This window comes from Bufo bufo, chromosome 6 (assembly GCF_905171765.1).
Source record: "Bufo bufo chromosome 6, aBufBuf1.1, whole genome shotgun sequence".
NCBI lineage: Eukaryota > Metazoa > Chordata > Amphibia > Anura > Bufonidae > Bufo > Bufo bufo.
In genome coordinates this window covers 58156742-58172910 of record NC_053394.1, presented here as the reverse complement: position 1 = coordinate 58172910, position 16169 = coordinate 58156742, and the positions used below count along the sequence as shown (strand labels likewise).

Genomic DNA, 16169 nt, shown 5'->3' with positions numbered 1-16169 from the left:
TTCACTGAAATACTATCACGCTAGGACAACTCAGACATCTTACACTTGAGAAGGGTACTGTATCTTAAATAGACACAAGTGAACAGCCATTGGCCGGAAGCAACTAGAGTGCGCGCACTGGCCCTTTAAGAGCTGGGGAACACATACGCACCCTAAAGACAAGCTTTGGGTCCTTTACAATGCAGCACAGGCAGCCATTGAATGTTCTATAATTAGCCATCTCCTGAATGAAGCCAAGCATGACCAATAAAAGTTGGTAAGCCAGGCGCTCCAAAGAGTACCATTTTTGTTTTGCATTGGTCAGTCTTCCGCTAATAAGCCATTTATGTCATATCCTAGCGATATGCCACCTACAGGTGAAACTCAAAAAATTTGAATATCGTGCAAAGTTAATTTATTTCAGTAATGCAACTTAAAAGGTGAAACTAACATATGAGAGACTCATTACATGCAGAGCGAGATATTTCAAGCCTTTATTTGTTATAATTTGGATGATTATGGCTTATAGCTTATGAAACCCCAAAGTCTCAATCTCAGGTACGCTTTGCTCAAGGGGTATGGATTAATTAGCTGACTAGAGTGTGACACTTTGAGCCTAGAATATTGTGAAAAGGTTTAATATTCTAATTTTTCGAGTTTCACCTGTGTGTATATATATGGTTGTAAAACCCTTTTAATTTAACCCATTGTGGTTCATTGTTTTTATACCCTAAAAAATAAAAATTGACTGGGGTGTGAAAACTTTTCTAAAACGATTTATCATAATATTGGGGGCACAGGTATTGAAATGTACTACACATAGACACATAAAACAAAGCTCAGCCCATGCTATACGGCACATTGACTTCTTATGCCCACTCAGTCGCTGGGCAGTCACATTCAATCATGTGTATGCAGCTTAGACTATGACGCTCTATCAGGTTCAATGCGGTACAGTTAGCACACAGCAGAACTGTAAGGCGTATGGCAATCTGATAAGTGGGGACCAAAACCCACAGCCGGAGAAGAGCAATTAAGGTCACAAAGGCTAACTCATTCATTACTTCTTATTTTTAGTGAAGGAATACGGTTACGACTATAGGAAAAAATTATGCTCGGTTGATCCTGCATAGAGTTTTATTTTTCCTGCTACATACAGTAAAGAAAAAATGCCATAGACAGTACAGTCTCATACTCATATTGTACATTTACTAGCCCAATATTAAAGGGGTCGCCCCATGAAAAATATTCTACAGTTTTCAAACCAGCACCTGGACCTGAATTCTTTTGTAATTGTAAATAATTAAAAATTTTGCATAGCCATTAAGTTATTTAATAAAATGTCTCTGTATAGCGCCACCTGCTGTTTGTTTGTTTTCTTATTTCTTTGTCCTGCTCACTGAGAAGGCCGCACATGCTCAGTTTCATCCTTCAACTGCCTGATGGGCTGTGATAGGGAGAGCATGGACACGCCCCCTGAGCTATGATAGGGAGTGCATGGACACGCCCCCTGAGCTGCAGCAGAATAGACACTCCCCTGAGCTCTCAGCTTGCTATAAATCTAGCAGAGCAATGAATGGGGAGATCTCTGGATCCATGTGAGGTACAGGGCTGGTACTAGCTTTGTTAGAAAGAGATTGTCATGTACTGTATGATGTCTGATTTTCATTTTTACATTAGCCATGGGATAACCCATTTAATGTGTAAACTACTATGAAATAAGGAAGGGCCCCACCAAATGCTTATGGCAATTGCAAGGAACAACCTAGTCACCAATTATATAGTAAGCTGTCCATGGGGCAGCGTAATAGTAGTTGTCCCAGTATAGTCAGTTGAAAGGACCTTATATCTGACAACTGAATTACTGAGCAAAAAAAAAGTTCATATGAACCACCATACAGGGAAATCAGACACTGTGCATGCCTGTGTGACTGTCATGCTTCCCATAGTAGCATGCTCGCTGTGAAACAGCTTAAAGGGATAGGGACATGCCGTCTAGTTACTGCTTAGTCTATGTAGCCTATGGCTGTTCACCTCACTTATTTATTTTAATTTAATTGCATGTGCTTTGGTCTAAAAAATAATTTTCCAATAATATTTCTTCATAAAAAAAAATGTTTGCCTGGCTTCAGCTTAGATGATTGTTCAGGAGAGGAGAGAGAGGAACTGGAAAGGAATCCTCCAGCCTCCTATGTATCAGATGGCAGTCATCCATGCCAAGTGTTCATAGCCTTTAAAGTTGCTGAGAACCGCCACACTTTGCCTGTGTTACATGCAGTATTTTTTTTCCAGTCGAAAAAATAGATCTGAAACGGACGCCAAATGTGCATGACTGATGTACAGGATCCGTTTTTTTACAGGATCCTGTTTTTTTTTCTCTGTTCTTTTGACAGATCAGAAGAACGGAAAATTAAACTGAGATGTGAATTCTCCCTTATAAAGTGTAAAATACGGTAGATAGACAGATAGATAGATAGATATTGGATGGATGGATGGAGTTATGGATAGGTATATAAGGAGATAGATAGATAGATAGACTGACTATCTATCTCCTTATATACCTATCCATAAATCCATCCAATATCTATTTATCTATCTATCTATCTATCTATCTATCTATCTATCTATCTATCTATCTATCTATCTATCATTATTACAAAACAATCAAGGTGCCCTTCATTTTAGAGACAGCCCAATTACTACCATTACAGAGCCAACCACGGCTGTCTTTACGGTATTGCACAGTGCCACGGTGCCACCATTACAGAGCCAGGCACCGAACAAAACCAGCGTTCTCCCAGAACAGAGCTTGACTTTTTCTCATCTGTAGAAAATCCTCAGTCTCAACATACCACTAGCCTACCCTCCAGGCCAAGCAATCTTTCCAGAAGTCTTGGTCTGCTATCCATGGCGATGGTGCAGACAGTCTCTTAAAGATCCTAGGGTTCAGGAGATGCCCACTAGGTTATATGTATGGCAGTACACCAATAACATAATCTTTGTTTAGCAGTCGATATTCAGGAACGTAATAAAACCTCAGCAGTAGCAGCACCAGGGTCTGCTCTGCCCGTGGTCAGCATTCCTAGCTGTGATTCCTTTCTACATGTTGCTGCGTCATAGCTTCTGAACATCACCAGTGTTTGGGGGTTACAGACATAAAGTACAAGACCAGCTAAACAGAAGTGACAAATTATGGATTAAGCTAATCATCTTAACATAATACCTACATAGATATAGTGTATAGCCAAATTATAAATTACAGACAACCATCTCGTTGGTAAAAAGATCTCTTTATTAAAGGGTTTCTATCACTTGGTATGACATATTTAGGTGTCAGACACTAGCGATCCGCTAGTGTCTGCTCTAACAAACCATCCTAATATGATAGGTTTTGGGGCAGCCGTTTCGCTAAAATAACAACTTATATCTATATGCTAATGAGCCTCTAGGTGCTATGGGGGCGTCATTAGCACCTAGAGGCTCCGTCTACCTTCATAAACTGCCGCCGCCCAGCGCGTCCCTCCAGCCCGCCCATCTCCTGCTGAATGCGATCCTCTCCGTGCGCGTCTCTGTTCGGTGCATGCGCAGTGAATGTCTGACCGCTTCCCTGCTCAGACATCTCCACTGCACCTGTTCCTCGGAGCACTATGACGTCATCGGCGCAGGCGCAGTGGAGATGTCTGAGCAGGGAAGCGGTCAGACATTCACTGCGCATGCGCCGAACAGAGACGCGCACGGGGAGGATCGCATTCAGCAGGAGATGGGCGGGCTGGAGGGACGCGCTGGGCGGCGGCAGTTTATGAAGGTAGACGGAGCCTCTAGGTGCTAATGACGCCCCCATAGCACCTAGAGGCTCATTAGCATATCGATATAAGTTGTTATTTTAGCGATATATTAGGATGGTTTGTTAGAGCAGACACTAGCGGATCGCTAGTGTCTGACAGCTAATTATGTGATACGAAGTGATAGAAACTCTATAAATACAGATATATAACATATATATATATATTCCCCTGATGAAACGCGTTGGGTAAGTGAGGGACACTGGTATGGGACATGTGATTATACTCTGTTTATGCATTGGTTTCTCTGGCTCTCTCCTGTATGGCTATCTTATGTTTTTACTATTGCAAGTCTAAATATTCCTTTCTATACTTGTGAGTGACTTTGTAATGGGTTACGATTTTCTTATATTCATATATGAACAGCCTGCAGTAGAGATCCGTTTACCTTCACTTTCTCTTGCTTAAGTACTTTATTACTCATATGAGAGACGTGATTACACTCTGTGTATATATTGATAAGCCTGTTTTAGGTTTTTTGGTTCTCCCCTATATGGTCGCCTCCTGATTTTACTGCCACAGGTTCAACATTATATTATACCTGTGTGTGACTTCATAATGATTGATGCACCTTCATATTTATACATGTACAACCTGTAGTAGAGATCCAATTACCTGTGTCTCTCCTCTCTTAAGCACTTTATTAGGTAATATATGTGTCATCAGCAGGAGGATATCTTTCTTGTGCTCACCTTATATACTTTATACATATAGTCTCATTCCAGTTGTCCCTCTTGCACTTTTTTAGTCCCACTGAAATGGTGGGGACTCCTGTGGATATGTTTTTTACATGTCTGTATTTAATAAAGAGATCTTTTTACCAACGAGATGGTTGTCTGTAATTTATAATTTGGCTATACACTATATCTATGTAGGTATTATGCAATTCTGTGTGGCTTCGCTGGGTTACTATATAGGTTATGCAGAATCATCTTAACAGACACAATATAGCTGAGATTTTCCACGTCATGGTCATTACCAATTTGAAGTTAATTACGTGCGTTCATGTTTCCACCGCGTAGCTTTCATAAGATGATGTGTGCATATTTTTAGCCTTGGGCTGTTTTAGTCTTTTACATTTCATTACTTCAAACAATAGTAGCACTAACGTAAGTAAGTGGGCTGACACTGCCTTGTGGAAGCAGACTGGGACCAGTGACATCATCGCTTTTAATATTATGATGTCACTTGATGCGTGACACACACATGATCAACCAATTGCAATCTACATCTTAGTGTAGGGCTCCATGGCCTGCATGAATTTGCGGGTGAAAACAGCAGTTTCACAGTAAAATGATGTGGCTATTTAACCATGAATTCAAAAACGTCACCGGCCGCATGCCACCATGGTTTTTGGCAGCTTCGTATCCACATTAGTGCCGCTCCTTGCGGCCCTACACTTACTGTAGGTTGTAAATTAACCTACCATTCAAATTTTTTGGAGAAATCCTGAAAGTTGTAGTTTACTCAACAGTGTAATTGTTATAGCATAGATCACTGCTCTAAACGATAATAATATATTGTCTTGTACTTTAAATTCACATTATACTAAGGAACTGTTCTAGAGATGAGTGAATTTCTTAAAATTTTATTTAAGTTCAAATCAGTTGTCAAATTCGATTTAGTTCTGAATAAATTTGAATCGAATTGCAAGTACCCTATTTGCCTAGGAAACTCTCTCTCTCCTCTTCCTTTCAGTGACAATTTTTTTTAAAATTCTGTCGAACTATAACTTTTTTTGAAACTTAATGTTAAATTCCCGAATGTTAGAATTGATTCGCTCAGCTCTACTCTGTTCACATTAGTGTTTCTTGCTCACATAAGAATTTCAGGCATTTTTATGTCAAGCAAAAGTATGCTACGCTTGCTGTAAAAAAGAAGCCTAATGAAAACCTGACAGGGGCCATCTTAACTGTCATGGCTCCCTTACTGTATGTATGGAAGCCATGATGCCTGCGTGAGGAAGAGCCTAAAGAGGTTATATAACAGCCAGACTCCAGCAATGTTGGCTCAATTCCATGATATTGTAAAGGTTTACGTCTTATTATCAAACAAATCATTAAAATAGTATCCCATATGGGTAGTGAAAATTAAATTTAAGGGGTTGTCCGGGTTCAGAGCTGAACCCGGACATATCCCCATTTTCACCCAGGCAGCCCGCCTGACTTGAGCATCTCAGCAATTCATGCTCCGAAGCTCTCCTTTGCCCTGCGTTGAATCGAGCAGAACAAAGGCATTTTGTAGAGTTCCGGTGACGTAACAGGCTCTCCTTAGGGCTGCCAGGAGGAGGCTTCCGCCCAGCAGTGAGCCTGATGATGTCACCGACACTGATGGGCGGGATTTAGCCCGGCAGTGTGCTATTGGAAACAAAAGAGCCCTTGCCCAGCGCGATCCAGCGCAGGCCAAGGAAGAGCATCGGAGCAACCTCTTTAAAACATGATTTCAGTCATTATCATGTGTGAGGCTTCAAACTATATTCTCATGTCTACACCTGTCAATTAAATGACAACACTCCATGTCCAAGTGAGAACAGAATCCTGCCTTCTAACAGACATGACTGTTATGGTCACATACAATAATACAAATAGGTGCCTGGGAGAAAACAAGATATGTAAACACCACTCATGAGGAGAACAGGGTAGGTAGACCCTACCCATGAGGAGAAGAAGACAGGAAGTCTCACTCTATGAAACCAGGAGGCCCTAGGCTAAGTTTGGAGGATGTGCCTGGGCACCGGCCGCATGAACGCTGCCCCTTGGCACCTTCAGAACCTAATTACCATATGGTATAAAAGTGTTTTTTGGAGCAAATCGGCGATGGACTGCAATATGAAAGGTACCATAGTAATCTGGGGAAAGTAATGTAGAACCTGATCTGAGTGATCTGTAATCGTCATATTCGGTGAAAGACTCCCTTTAACTAGGGGATTGAATGATAGTATATGGGTGCTATTAGAATGGTCCTAGTGTTTATTTTTTTTGTGGGGATATCAGGTTTTGTGATTGGAGAATATAATTTTGTTATTCCTTTAGGTAAATCAATTAAGGCATAAACAAGACAAAATCTTCATACCTGAGCATAGGTTGCTTTGGGAATTGAGGCTGGTCACTATTCTGGTTTTGAGAAGGTTTTCTTGTAACTTGCTTGTAAATGTTCCTTGCAGTCACACCAATCCACAAGACTGTGCACAGGCTAGAGTAATGCAAGACAATGCCGACCTGGAAAGTTAGGAAAAGGAAACAGTTACATGATTGCACTTTTGCAAAACCTCCCTTCATACATAAGAAGCATGTAATGGCATGTCAATAGAGTTAAAGGGCTTCTGTCACCCCCAAAACTAATTTTTCATTTTTTGGCATATTAAAATTCTTATTGGGCGACTATTCCCTATATAGGGCTCTTACCTTGTTCTGTTCGTCTACTTGCTGTTAGCCGCCGCATCCTCCTTTTAAAAAAACGCCCCCTCCTCCAGTTGATTGACAGGGCCAGCGAGCGCTCTCCTCCTCCGGCTGGCCCTGTCTGCAATTCAAATCCCGCGCTTGCGCCTTACGTGTCTTCATTCGGCGCAGGCGCTATGAGAGAAGGACGCTCGCTTCCTCAGCACTTCCTCAGTGCACCTGCGCCGATGACGTCTTCTCTTTCGGGTTTAGTGGTGACGTCATCGGCGCAGGCGCACTAAGGGAGTGCTGAGGAAGCGAGCGTCCTTCTCTGAGAGCACCTGCGCCGAATGAAGACACATAAGGCGCAGGCGCGGGATTTGAAATGCTGACAGGGCCAGCCAGAGGAGGATAGCGCTCGGTGGCCCTGTCAATCAACTGGAGGAGGGAGCGTTTTTTTAAAAGGAGGATGCGGCGGCTACCAGCAAGTAGATGCCCTACTTGCTGGTAGTGAAGTCATTTGCATATTTTAAAAGCTCGATTTTTAATGAAACGAAGCCACAGAACAAGGTAAGAGCTTTATATAGGGAATAGTCATACAATAAGGATTTTAATATGCCCAAAAATTTAAAATGAGTTTTGGTAGGTGACAGAAGCCCTTTAATGCTCTGCAGACTGTTTTTTACTTAGTTAGCCAACAATTAAATGGGTATTATGGAAATACAAGTTTTCTTGTGTCCACTTGATAGGGGATAACTGCTAGATTTGTAGGGGTCCAACCAATGGGATCTTCACCAATTGTCATAACAGGGGTCCCATGTCTCACATTTTCACCAGTCACAAGACTGGCAAGAAGGAGTTGAATGGAGTGGCATTCAAGCATGCACACTTCATTCGACCTCTACGAGACTGCTGTACATGGTCAAGCCATGTAATTGGCTATCTTATTTAAGTTAAAGAGGTTTTCCAGAGTTTTTTACTGATGACCTATCCTTAGATCGGATAAGTGGGGGTTCGACACCCGGGACCTTCGCCGATCAGCTGTTTGAGAAGACACTGGCGCTCACAGTAGCTCCTCGGCCTTCTCTCAGCTTACCAAGCTCAGTGACATGTGAATGAGGCCTTAAAGGGAGTCACTAGGAAAGTCACTGTTAAACTAGGCACGATTCCTTGCAGGGCTAGCACAGCTGAATGAAGTTATACCTTTCACTTAGTGATCCATTGCTTTATTCTGGAGAAAAAAAGCTACTTTTAATCCATATATAATTGAGCAGTTAAGTGCACTGAGGGTGGGCCCAAGCCACTCTGTGCCCCCTTGCTCCTCCTCCTACGTTCTCCACTTTCTTTCTTTGATAGGATCAGGGTTCTGCATAGTGATTTCAACTGGCCTTGTCAATCATAAAGGAGAGGGGGGCTGCAGACAAAGGTGGAAGAGTAAGGGTGCACACAGTGGCTTGGGCCCAAGTGAAAGGTATCATTATGTTCAGGAGCTAGCCCTACAAGACATTGCGCCTGGTCTAAAAGAATTTCCTGATGAAAGATTCCTGGGGACTACGGGCAGGCAGACTGAACCTGGTGCAGTCATAAACCAAAGACCTTTATTTTACCACTAGTGACTGACTGTCCTTTCTGTACCATATTGGATATAAAGAAGGCTGATGGATGGTGGAAGGTCTCCAGCTCATGAATGAGTCAGGCTTACAGTTGACTTTCTCCACATAAATAACCAGATTGAATACCATAAAACAATCAATAGAGATGGCCTTGTGGTTTGACCGGAGGTCATTCCGCGGCGAACTTTATGTGTTCACGATTCACCAAACATGCGAACATATGGCGATGTTCTCATGCGCCATATTCTTTTGCATTGCGCCGAACTTTGACCCATGACACATCCATCAGGTGGGACAGGACAGCCAATTGAGATGTTTCAGCACATGGACACACCCCCACCCTATAACAGAACCCGATCTGGCAGCCATTTTACATTCTGTGTTTTGCCATTGTAGGGAGAAGTTGCTTTGCGGAGCAGGGACACACTAGCTAATAAGGCCACAAAAGTCCTTTTAAGGACTGGTATAGGTGTGCTATCGATAGGTGTGATATACTTATAATATACTTTCTAACATAGAAAGTATATTATAGTGCATTTGTATTGTACAGCAGTTGTGTGAGATTCTGCTGCAATACCGCAGCTATATACAAACGGTATTGGAATAACTAATTGCAACTGGTGTGATATACCTGTTGCCCCCAAAAAAACTGATTGAGGGGTGTGATATACCTATAATATACTTTCTAACATAGAACGTATATAGTGCATTTGTATTGTGCAGCAGTTGTGTGTGGTTCTGCTGCGATACCGCAGGTATATAGAGGGACAAGCGCTATTGGAACAACTATTTGAAACGGGTATGATATACCTGTTGCCCCCCAAAATTTTTTATTGAGGGCTGCAATATACCTTCTTCCACAAAATACTGATTAAGGGGTTTGATATACCTGCTTCCACAAAATACTGATTGAGGGGTGCAATATACCTGCTTCCACCAAATACTGATTAAAGGGTTCTATATACCTGCTTCTACAAAATACTGATTAAGGGGTTCTATATACCTGATCCACAAAATACTGATTGAGGGGTGCGATATACCTGCTTCCACAAAATATTGATTAAAGGATTCTATATACCTGATCCACAAAATACTGATTGAGGGGTGCAATATACCTGCTTTCACAAAATACTGATTGAGGTTTGCAATATACATGCTTCCACAAAATACAGATTGAAGGGTGCGATATACCTGCTTCCGCAAAATACAGATTGAAGGGTGCGATATACCTGCTTCCGCAAAATACTGATTAAGGGGTTTGATATACCTGCTTCCACAAAATACAGATTGAGGGGTGCGATATACCTGCTTCCACCAAATATTGATTGAGGCCTGCGATACACCTGTTTCCACAAAATACTGATTAAGGGGTTTGATATACCTGCTTCCACAAAATACTGATTGAGGGTTGCAATATACATGCTTCCACAAAATAAAGATTGAAGGGTGCGATATACCTTCTTCCACAAAATACTGATTAAGGGGTTTAATATACCTGCCTCCACAAAATACTGATTGAGGGGTGCAATATACCTGCTTCCACCAAATATAGATTAAGGGGTTCTATATACCTGCTTCAACAAAATACTGATTAAGGGGATTGATATACCTGTTTCCACAAAATACTGATTGAGGGGTGTGATATACATGCTTCCACCAAATATTGATTAAAGGGTTCTATATACCTGCTTCCACAAAATACTGATTAAGGGGATTGATATACCTGCTTTCACAAAATACTGATTAAGGGGTTTGATATACCTGCGTCCACAAAATACTGATTGAGGGAAGCGATATACCTGCTTCCACAAAATACAGACTGAGGGTTGCGATATACCTGCTTCAACAAAATATTGATTAAGGGGTTCTATATACCAGCTTCCACAAAATACTGATTGAGGAGTGCGATATAGCTGCTTCCACCAAATATTGATTGAGGCCTGCGTTAAACCTGCTTCCACAAAATACTGATTAAGAGGTTTGATATACCTGCTTCCACAAAATACTGAATGAAGTTTGCAATATAACTGCTTCCAATACTGATTGAGGCCTGCGATACACCTGTTTCCACAAAATACTGATTAATGGGTTTGATATACCTGCTTCCACAAAATACTGATTGAGGGTTGCAATATACATGCTTCCACAAAATACTAATTGATGGTGTGATATACCTGCTTCCGCAAAATACTGATTAAGGGGTTTGATATACCTGCTTCCACAAAATACAGATTGAGGGGTGCGATATACCTGCTTCCACCAAATATTGATTAAAGGGAACCTGTCACCTGGATTTAGTGCATAGAGCTGGGGACATGGGCTGCTAGATGGCCACTAGCTCATCTGCAATACCCAGTCCCCACAGCTCTCTGCGCTTTTATTGCGTTAAAAAACAGTTTTGATCCATATGCAAATGACCTGATATGAGTCCTGTATCCGGAGATGAGTCAAGCGGAAAGGAGCCCAGCACCGCCCCGCGTCCTCCGAATCTCCTCCTTGCTGGCTGACATCACAGAGCTGGAGCGCCAAAATCTCGCGATGCGCGAGCTAGCGCATGCGCAGTGTCGGCATCATGTTCATTCCCTGTACTGGCATTAGCACAGGGAACGAACTACGCATGCGCTAGCTCGCGATGCGTGAGATTTCGGCGCTCCAGCTCTGTGACGTCAGCCAGCAAGGAGGAGATTCGGAGGACGCGGGGCGGTGCTGGGCTCCTTTCCGCTTGACTCATCTCCGGATACAGGACTCATATCAGGTCATTTGCATATGGATCAAAACTGTTTTTTAACGCAATAAAAGCGCAGAGAGCTGTGGGGACTGGGTATTGCAGATGAGCTAGTGGCCATCTAGCAGCCTATGTCCCCAGCTCTATGCACTAAATCCAGGTGACAGGTTCTCTTTAAGGGTTTCTATATACCAGCTTCCACAAAATACTGATTGAGGGGTGCGATATACCTGCTTCCACCAAATATTGATTGAGGCCTGCGACACACCTGCTTCCACAAAATACTGATTGAGGGGTGCGATATACCTGCTTCCACCAAATATTGATTAAGAGGTTCTATATACTTGTTTCCACAAAATACTGATTGAGGGGTGCGATATACCTGCTTCCACAAAATACTGATTAAGAGGATTAAAATACCTGCTACCACCAAATATTGATTAAGGGGTTCTATATACTTGTTTCCATAAAATAATGATTGAGGGGTGCGATATACCTGCTTCCACAAAATCCTGATTAAGGGAATTGATATGCCTGATTCCACTAAATACTGATTTAGGCCTGTGATATACCTGCTTCCACCAAATATAGATTAAGGGATTCTATATACCTGGTTCCACAAAATACTGATTGAGGGGTGCGATATACCTGCTTTCACAAAAAATTGGTTAAGGCCTGCGATACACCTGCTTTCACAAAATACTGATTGAGGGGTGCAATATACCTGCTTCCACAAAATACTGATTAAGGGGATTGATATACCTGCTTCCACCAAATATTGATTGAGGCCTGCGATACACCTGCTTCCACAAAATAATGATTAAGGGGATTGATATACCTGCTTCCACCAAATATTGATTGAGGCCTGCGATACACCTGCTTCTACAAAATACTGATTAAGGGGTTTAATATACCAGCTTCCACCAAATACTGATTGAGGCCTGCCACAAATACTGCTCTTCTCTAGGGACTTTGGCACAGGGTCATTTTGAAAAAGACAGTCAGAGGAAGAGGCAGGCCGTTCCGCAGGGGTCAGGCAGGTGCACCAGGCCGGAGCCTAAGTGGGAAGTTGGAGAAGGTGCGTGTGATTACGTCAAAGGACGCACCAGAGTTGGTTGAGTGGGTCACTCAGTGTTCCGCTTCTGCACCCTTCTCATTCTCTGTATCTGCACCCTCCTCACTCTCTGCTGTGTGCACCCCCAAAGACACCACCACCACCACCATAGCCCCTCCACTCGAGTCAGAGGAATTATTTTCCCATTCATTCCCAGATCGTACCGATGCGCAGCCATTCTTGGCATCAGATAAGGAAGAGGAGGTAGCAACGGCAGCCACCCAGCAGTCTGACGACAGTACCCAGATCAGCCCAAGGAGGGTCATCCTCGCTGTTGCTGCCTACTCCAAGATCTCTAATGTCAGTGGTGGTGAAGGTGACGATGAGGACGTGTCGATGGATGTCACGTGGGTGCCCACAAGAGAGGAAGAGGAGGGGAGTTCAGAGGGAGAGATAGAGCAGCACAAAGGGAGAAGAATATAAAAAGCATAAAGGGCAAGGACCAGTACTGGGTGGCAACGTACTGCGATAACCTGTTTCCACAACACAAAATGGCGGACATGTTACCAGCATCACAGAGGGCGGGCAGAATGCAGCATTTCTAGGCCTTGCTGCGAGAGAGGCTGCATTCTGCTGTTGCGGGCACTGGCAGAGGAATTTACACCCACAGCAAAACAGGTGCGGGTACCAATCCTACCGCGCCTGCAAAAAGAGGGCGGTTTGAAGATGTGTTGATCACTTTAGATATGAGATCATTCTTGCAGCCAACCAATCGACAGCCGCCCTCTGGATCCAGCCTCAGGGAATGCCTAGACCGACAGGTGTCTGACTAAATCGGGTTAATGGCAGATGTGGAGGCTCTGAGAAGCGAGGAACCCCTGGACTAATGGGTGTGCTGGCTTGACCTGTGGCCAGAGCTGGCACAATTTGCCATGGAACTCTTGGCTTGCCCCTCGTCCAGTGTCTAACCCGAAAGGATATTCAGCGCAGCAGGGGGGATCGTGACCGATAAGCGCATTCGCCTAGCTCACGACAGTGTGGACTAACTCACATTTCTAAAAATGAATGAGGCATGGATATGGGAGGAATTCAACACCTGTAACGACCACATGTAATTGAATTTCCTCATGCCAGCCTACACATATTCTCCACAAGAACAAACAATGGTCCTTGTCTTATGTATATACAGCGGCATAAAAGGCCTTTTCTGTCAGATGACTGCCTAATTTTTGGGGCCTCTACTCCGGTGGCCTACAGTAAAATTTTTATCCATTGACCGCCAAATGTACCTCCAGACACATCATCACTAGTTCTTTTCTGTCAGGTGAATGCCTAATTTTTGGGGCCTGTACTGGCCTACAGTAAAATTTTTAGCCTGTGACCGCCTAATGTACCCCCAGCCACATCATCACAAGTTATTTTCGGTCAGGTGAATGCCTAATATTTGGGGCCTGTGCAGGCCGACAGTAAAATTTTTAGCCAGTGTCCGCCTAATGTACCTCCAGCCACATAATCACTTGTTCTTTTCTGTCAGGTGAATGCCTAATTTTTAAGGCCTATCCTCCCGTAGCCTAAAATAAAAAAATTATAGGCTCTAGCAGGGCACATTTTTGAGTTTCCCTTTAACCCCTTTAGGACACAGCCTTTTCACCTTAGGACCAGACCATTTTTTGCAAATCTGACCAGTGTCAATTTAAGTGGTGATAACTTTAAAACGCTTTGACTTATCCAGGCCATTCTGAGATAGTTTTTTCGTCACATATTGTACTTCATGACACTGGTAAAATGAAGTCAAAAAAATTAATTTTTATTTTTTTTAAAATACAAAATTTACCAAAAATTTGTAAAAGTTTCAATTTCTCTACTTCTATAATACATAGTAATACCTCCAAAAAAAGTTATTACTTTACATTCCCCATATGTCTACTTCATGTTTGAATCCTTTTGGGAATGATATTTTATATTTTGGGGATGTTACAAGGCTTAGAAGTTTAGAAGCAAATCTTGAAATTTTTCAGAAATTTTCAAAAACACAATTTTTAGGGACCAGTTCAGGTCTGAAGTCACTTTGCGAGGCTTACATAATAGAAACCACCCAAAAATGACCCCATTCTAGAAACTACACCCCTCAAGGTATTCAAAACTGATTTTTACAAACGTCGTTAACCCTTTAGGTGTTCCACAAGAATTAATGGAAAATAGAGATATAATTAAAAAATTTCAAGTTTTTGGCAGATTTTCCATTTTAATATTTTTTTCCAGTTACAAAGCAAGGGTTAACAGCTAAACAAAACTCAATATTTATGGCCCTGATTCTGTAGTTTACAGAAACACCCCATAAGTGGTCGTAAACTGCTGTACGGGCACACGGCAGGGCACAGAAGGAAAGGAATGCCATACGGTTTTTAGAAGGCAGGTTTTGCTGGACTGGTTTTTTGGACACCATGTCCCATTTGAAGCCCCCCTAATGCACCCCTAGAATTGAAACTCCAAAAAAGTGGCAGCTTTGTTGGTACTAGTTTAGGGTATATATGATTTTTGGTTGCTCTATATTACACTTTTTGTGAGGCAAGGTAACAAGAAATAGCTGTTTTGGCACCGTTTTTATTTTTTGTTATTTACAACATTTATCTGACAGGTTAGATCATGTGGTATTTTTATAGACCAGGTTGTCACGGACGCGGAGATCCTAATATGCATACTTTTTTTTTATTTATGTAAGATTTACACAATGATTTCTTTTTTGATTCAGTTTTTGGGCGATTACCTTGGGTAGGGCATGATTTTTGCGGGATGAGATGACGGTTTGATTGGCACTATTTTGGGGTGCGTGTGACTTTTTGATCGCTTGCTATTACACTTTTTGTGATGTAAGGTGACAAAAAATGCCTTTTTTTACACCGTTTTTATTTTTATTTTTTTACGGTATTCACCTGAGGGGTTAGTTCATGTGATATTTTTATAGAGCAAGTTATTACGGAAGCTGCGATACCTAATATGTATACTTTTTTATTTATTTATGTAAGTTTTACACAATGATTTGATTTTGAAGCAAAAAAAATCATATTTTAGTGTTTCCATAGTCTGAGAGCCATGATTTTTTCAGATTTTGGGCGATTATCTTGGGTAGGGTATTATTTTGTGGGATGAGATGATGGTTTGATTGGCACTATTTTGGGGTGCGTGTGACTTTTTGATCGCTTGCTATTTCACTTTTTGTGATGTAAGGTCACAAAAAATGGTTTATTTAGCACAGTTTATATTTTAAATTTTTTACGGTATTCATCTGAGGGGTTAGGTCATGTAATATTTTTATAGAGCCAGTCGATACGGACGCGGCGATACCTAATATGTATACTTTATTTTATTTTTGTAAGTTTTACACAATAACAGCTTTTTTAAAACAAAAAAAAAGATGTTTTAGTGTCTCCATATTCTGAGCCATAGTTTTTTTTTATTTTTTGGGCGATTGTCTCAGGTAGAGTCTCATTTTTTGCGGGATGAGGTGACGGTTAGATTTGTACTATTGTGGTGGGCAAACGCCTTTTTACTTTTTGTGATGTAAGGTGACAAAAAATG

At 41.9% G+C, this 16169-nt stretch overlaps 1 protein-coding gene across 2 annotated transcripts in view; it reads right to left on the bottom strand.

The window, feature by feature from the left end:
• ADGRA1 (adhesion G protein-coupled receptor A1) overlaps positions 1 to 16169 on the bottom strand; it is a 926644-nt gene that overhangs the window by 61117 nt on the left and 849358 nt on the right. For both annotated transcript variants that reach the window (XM_040434818.1, XM_040434819.1), the window contains one exon: positions 6894 to 7039. In XM_040434818.1, coding sequence (XP_040290752.1) covers positions 6894 to 7039 — 146 coding nt within the window. The remainder of the gene's footprint in view (positions 1 to 6893; positions 7040 to 16169) is intronic.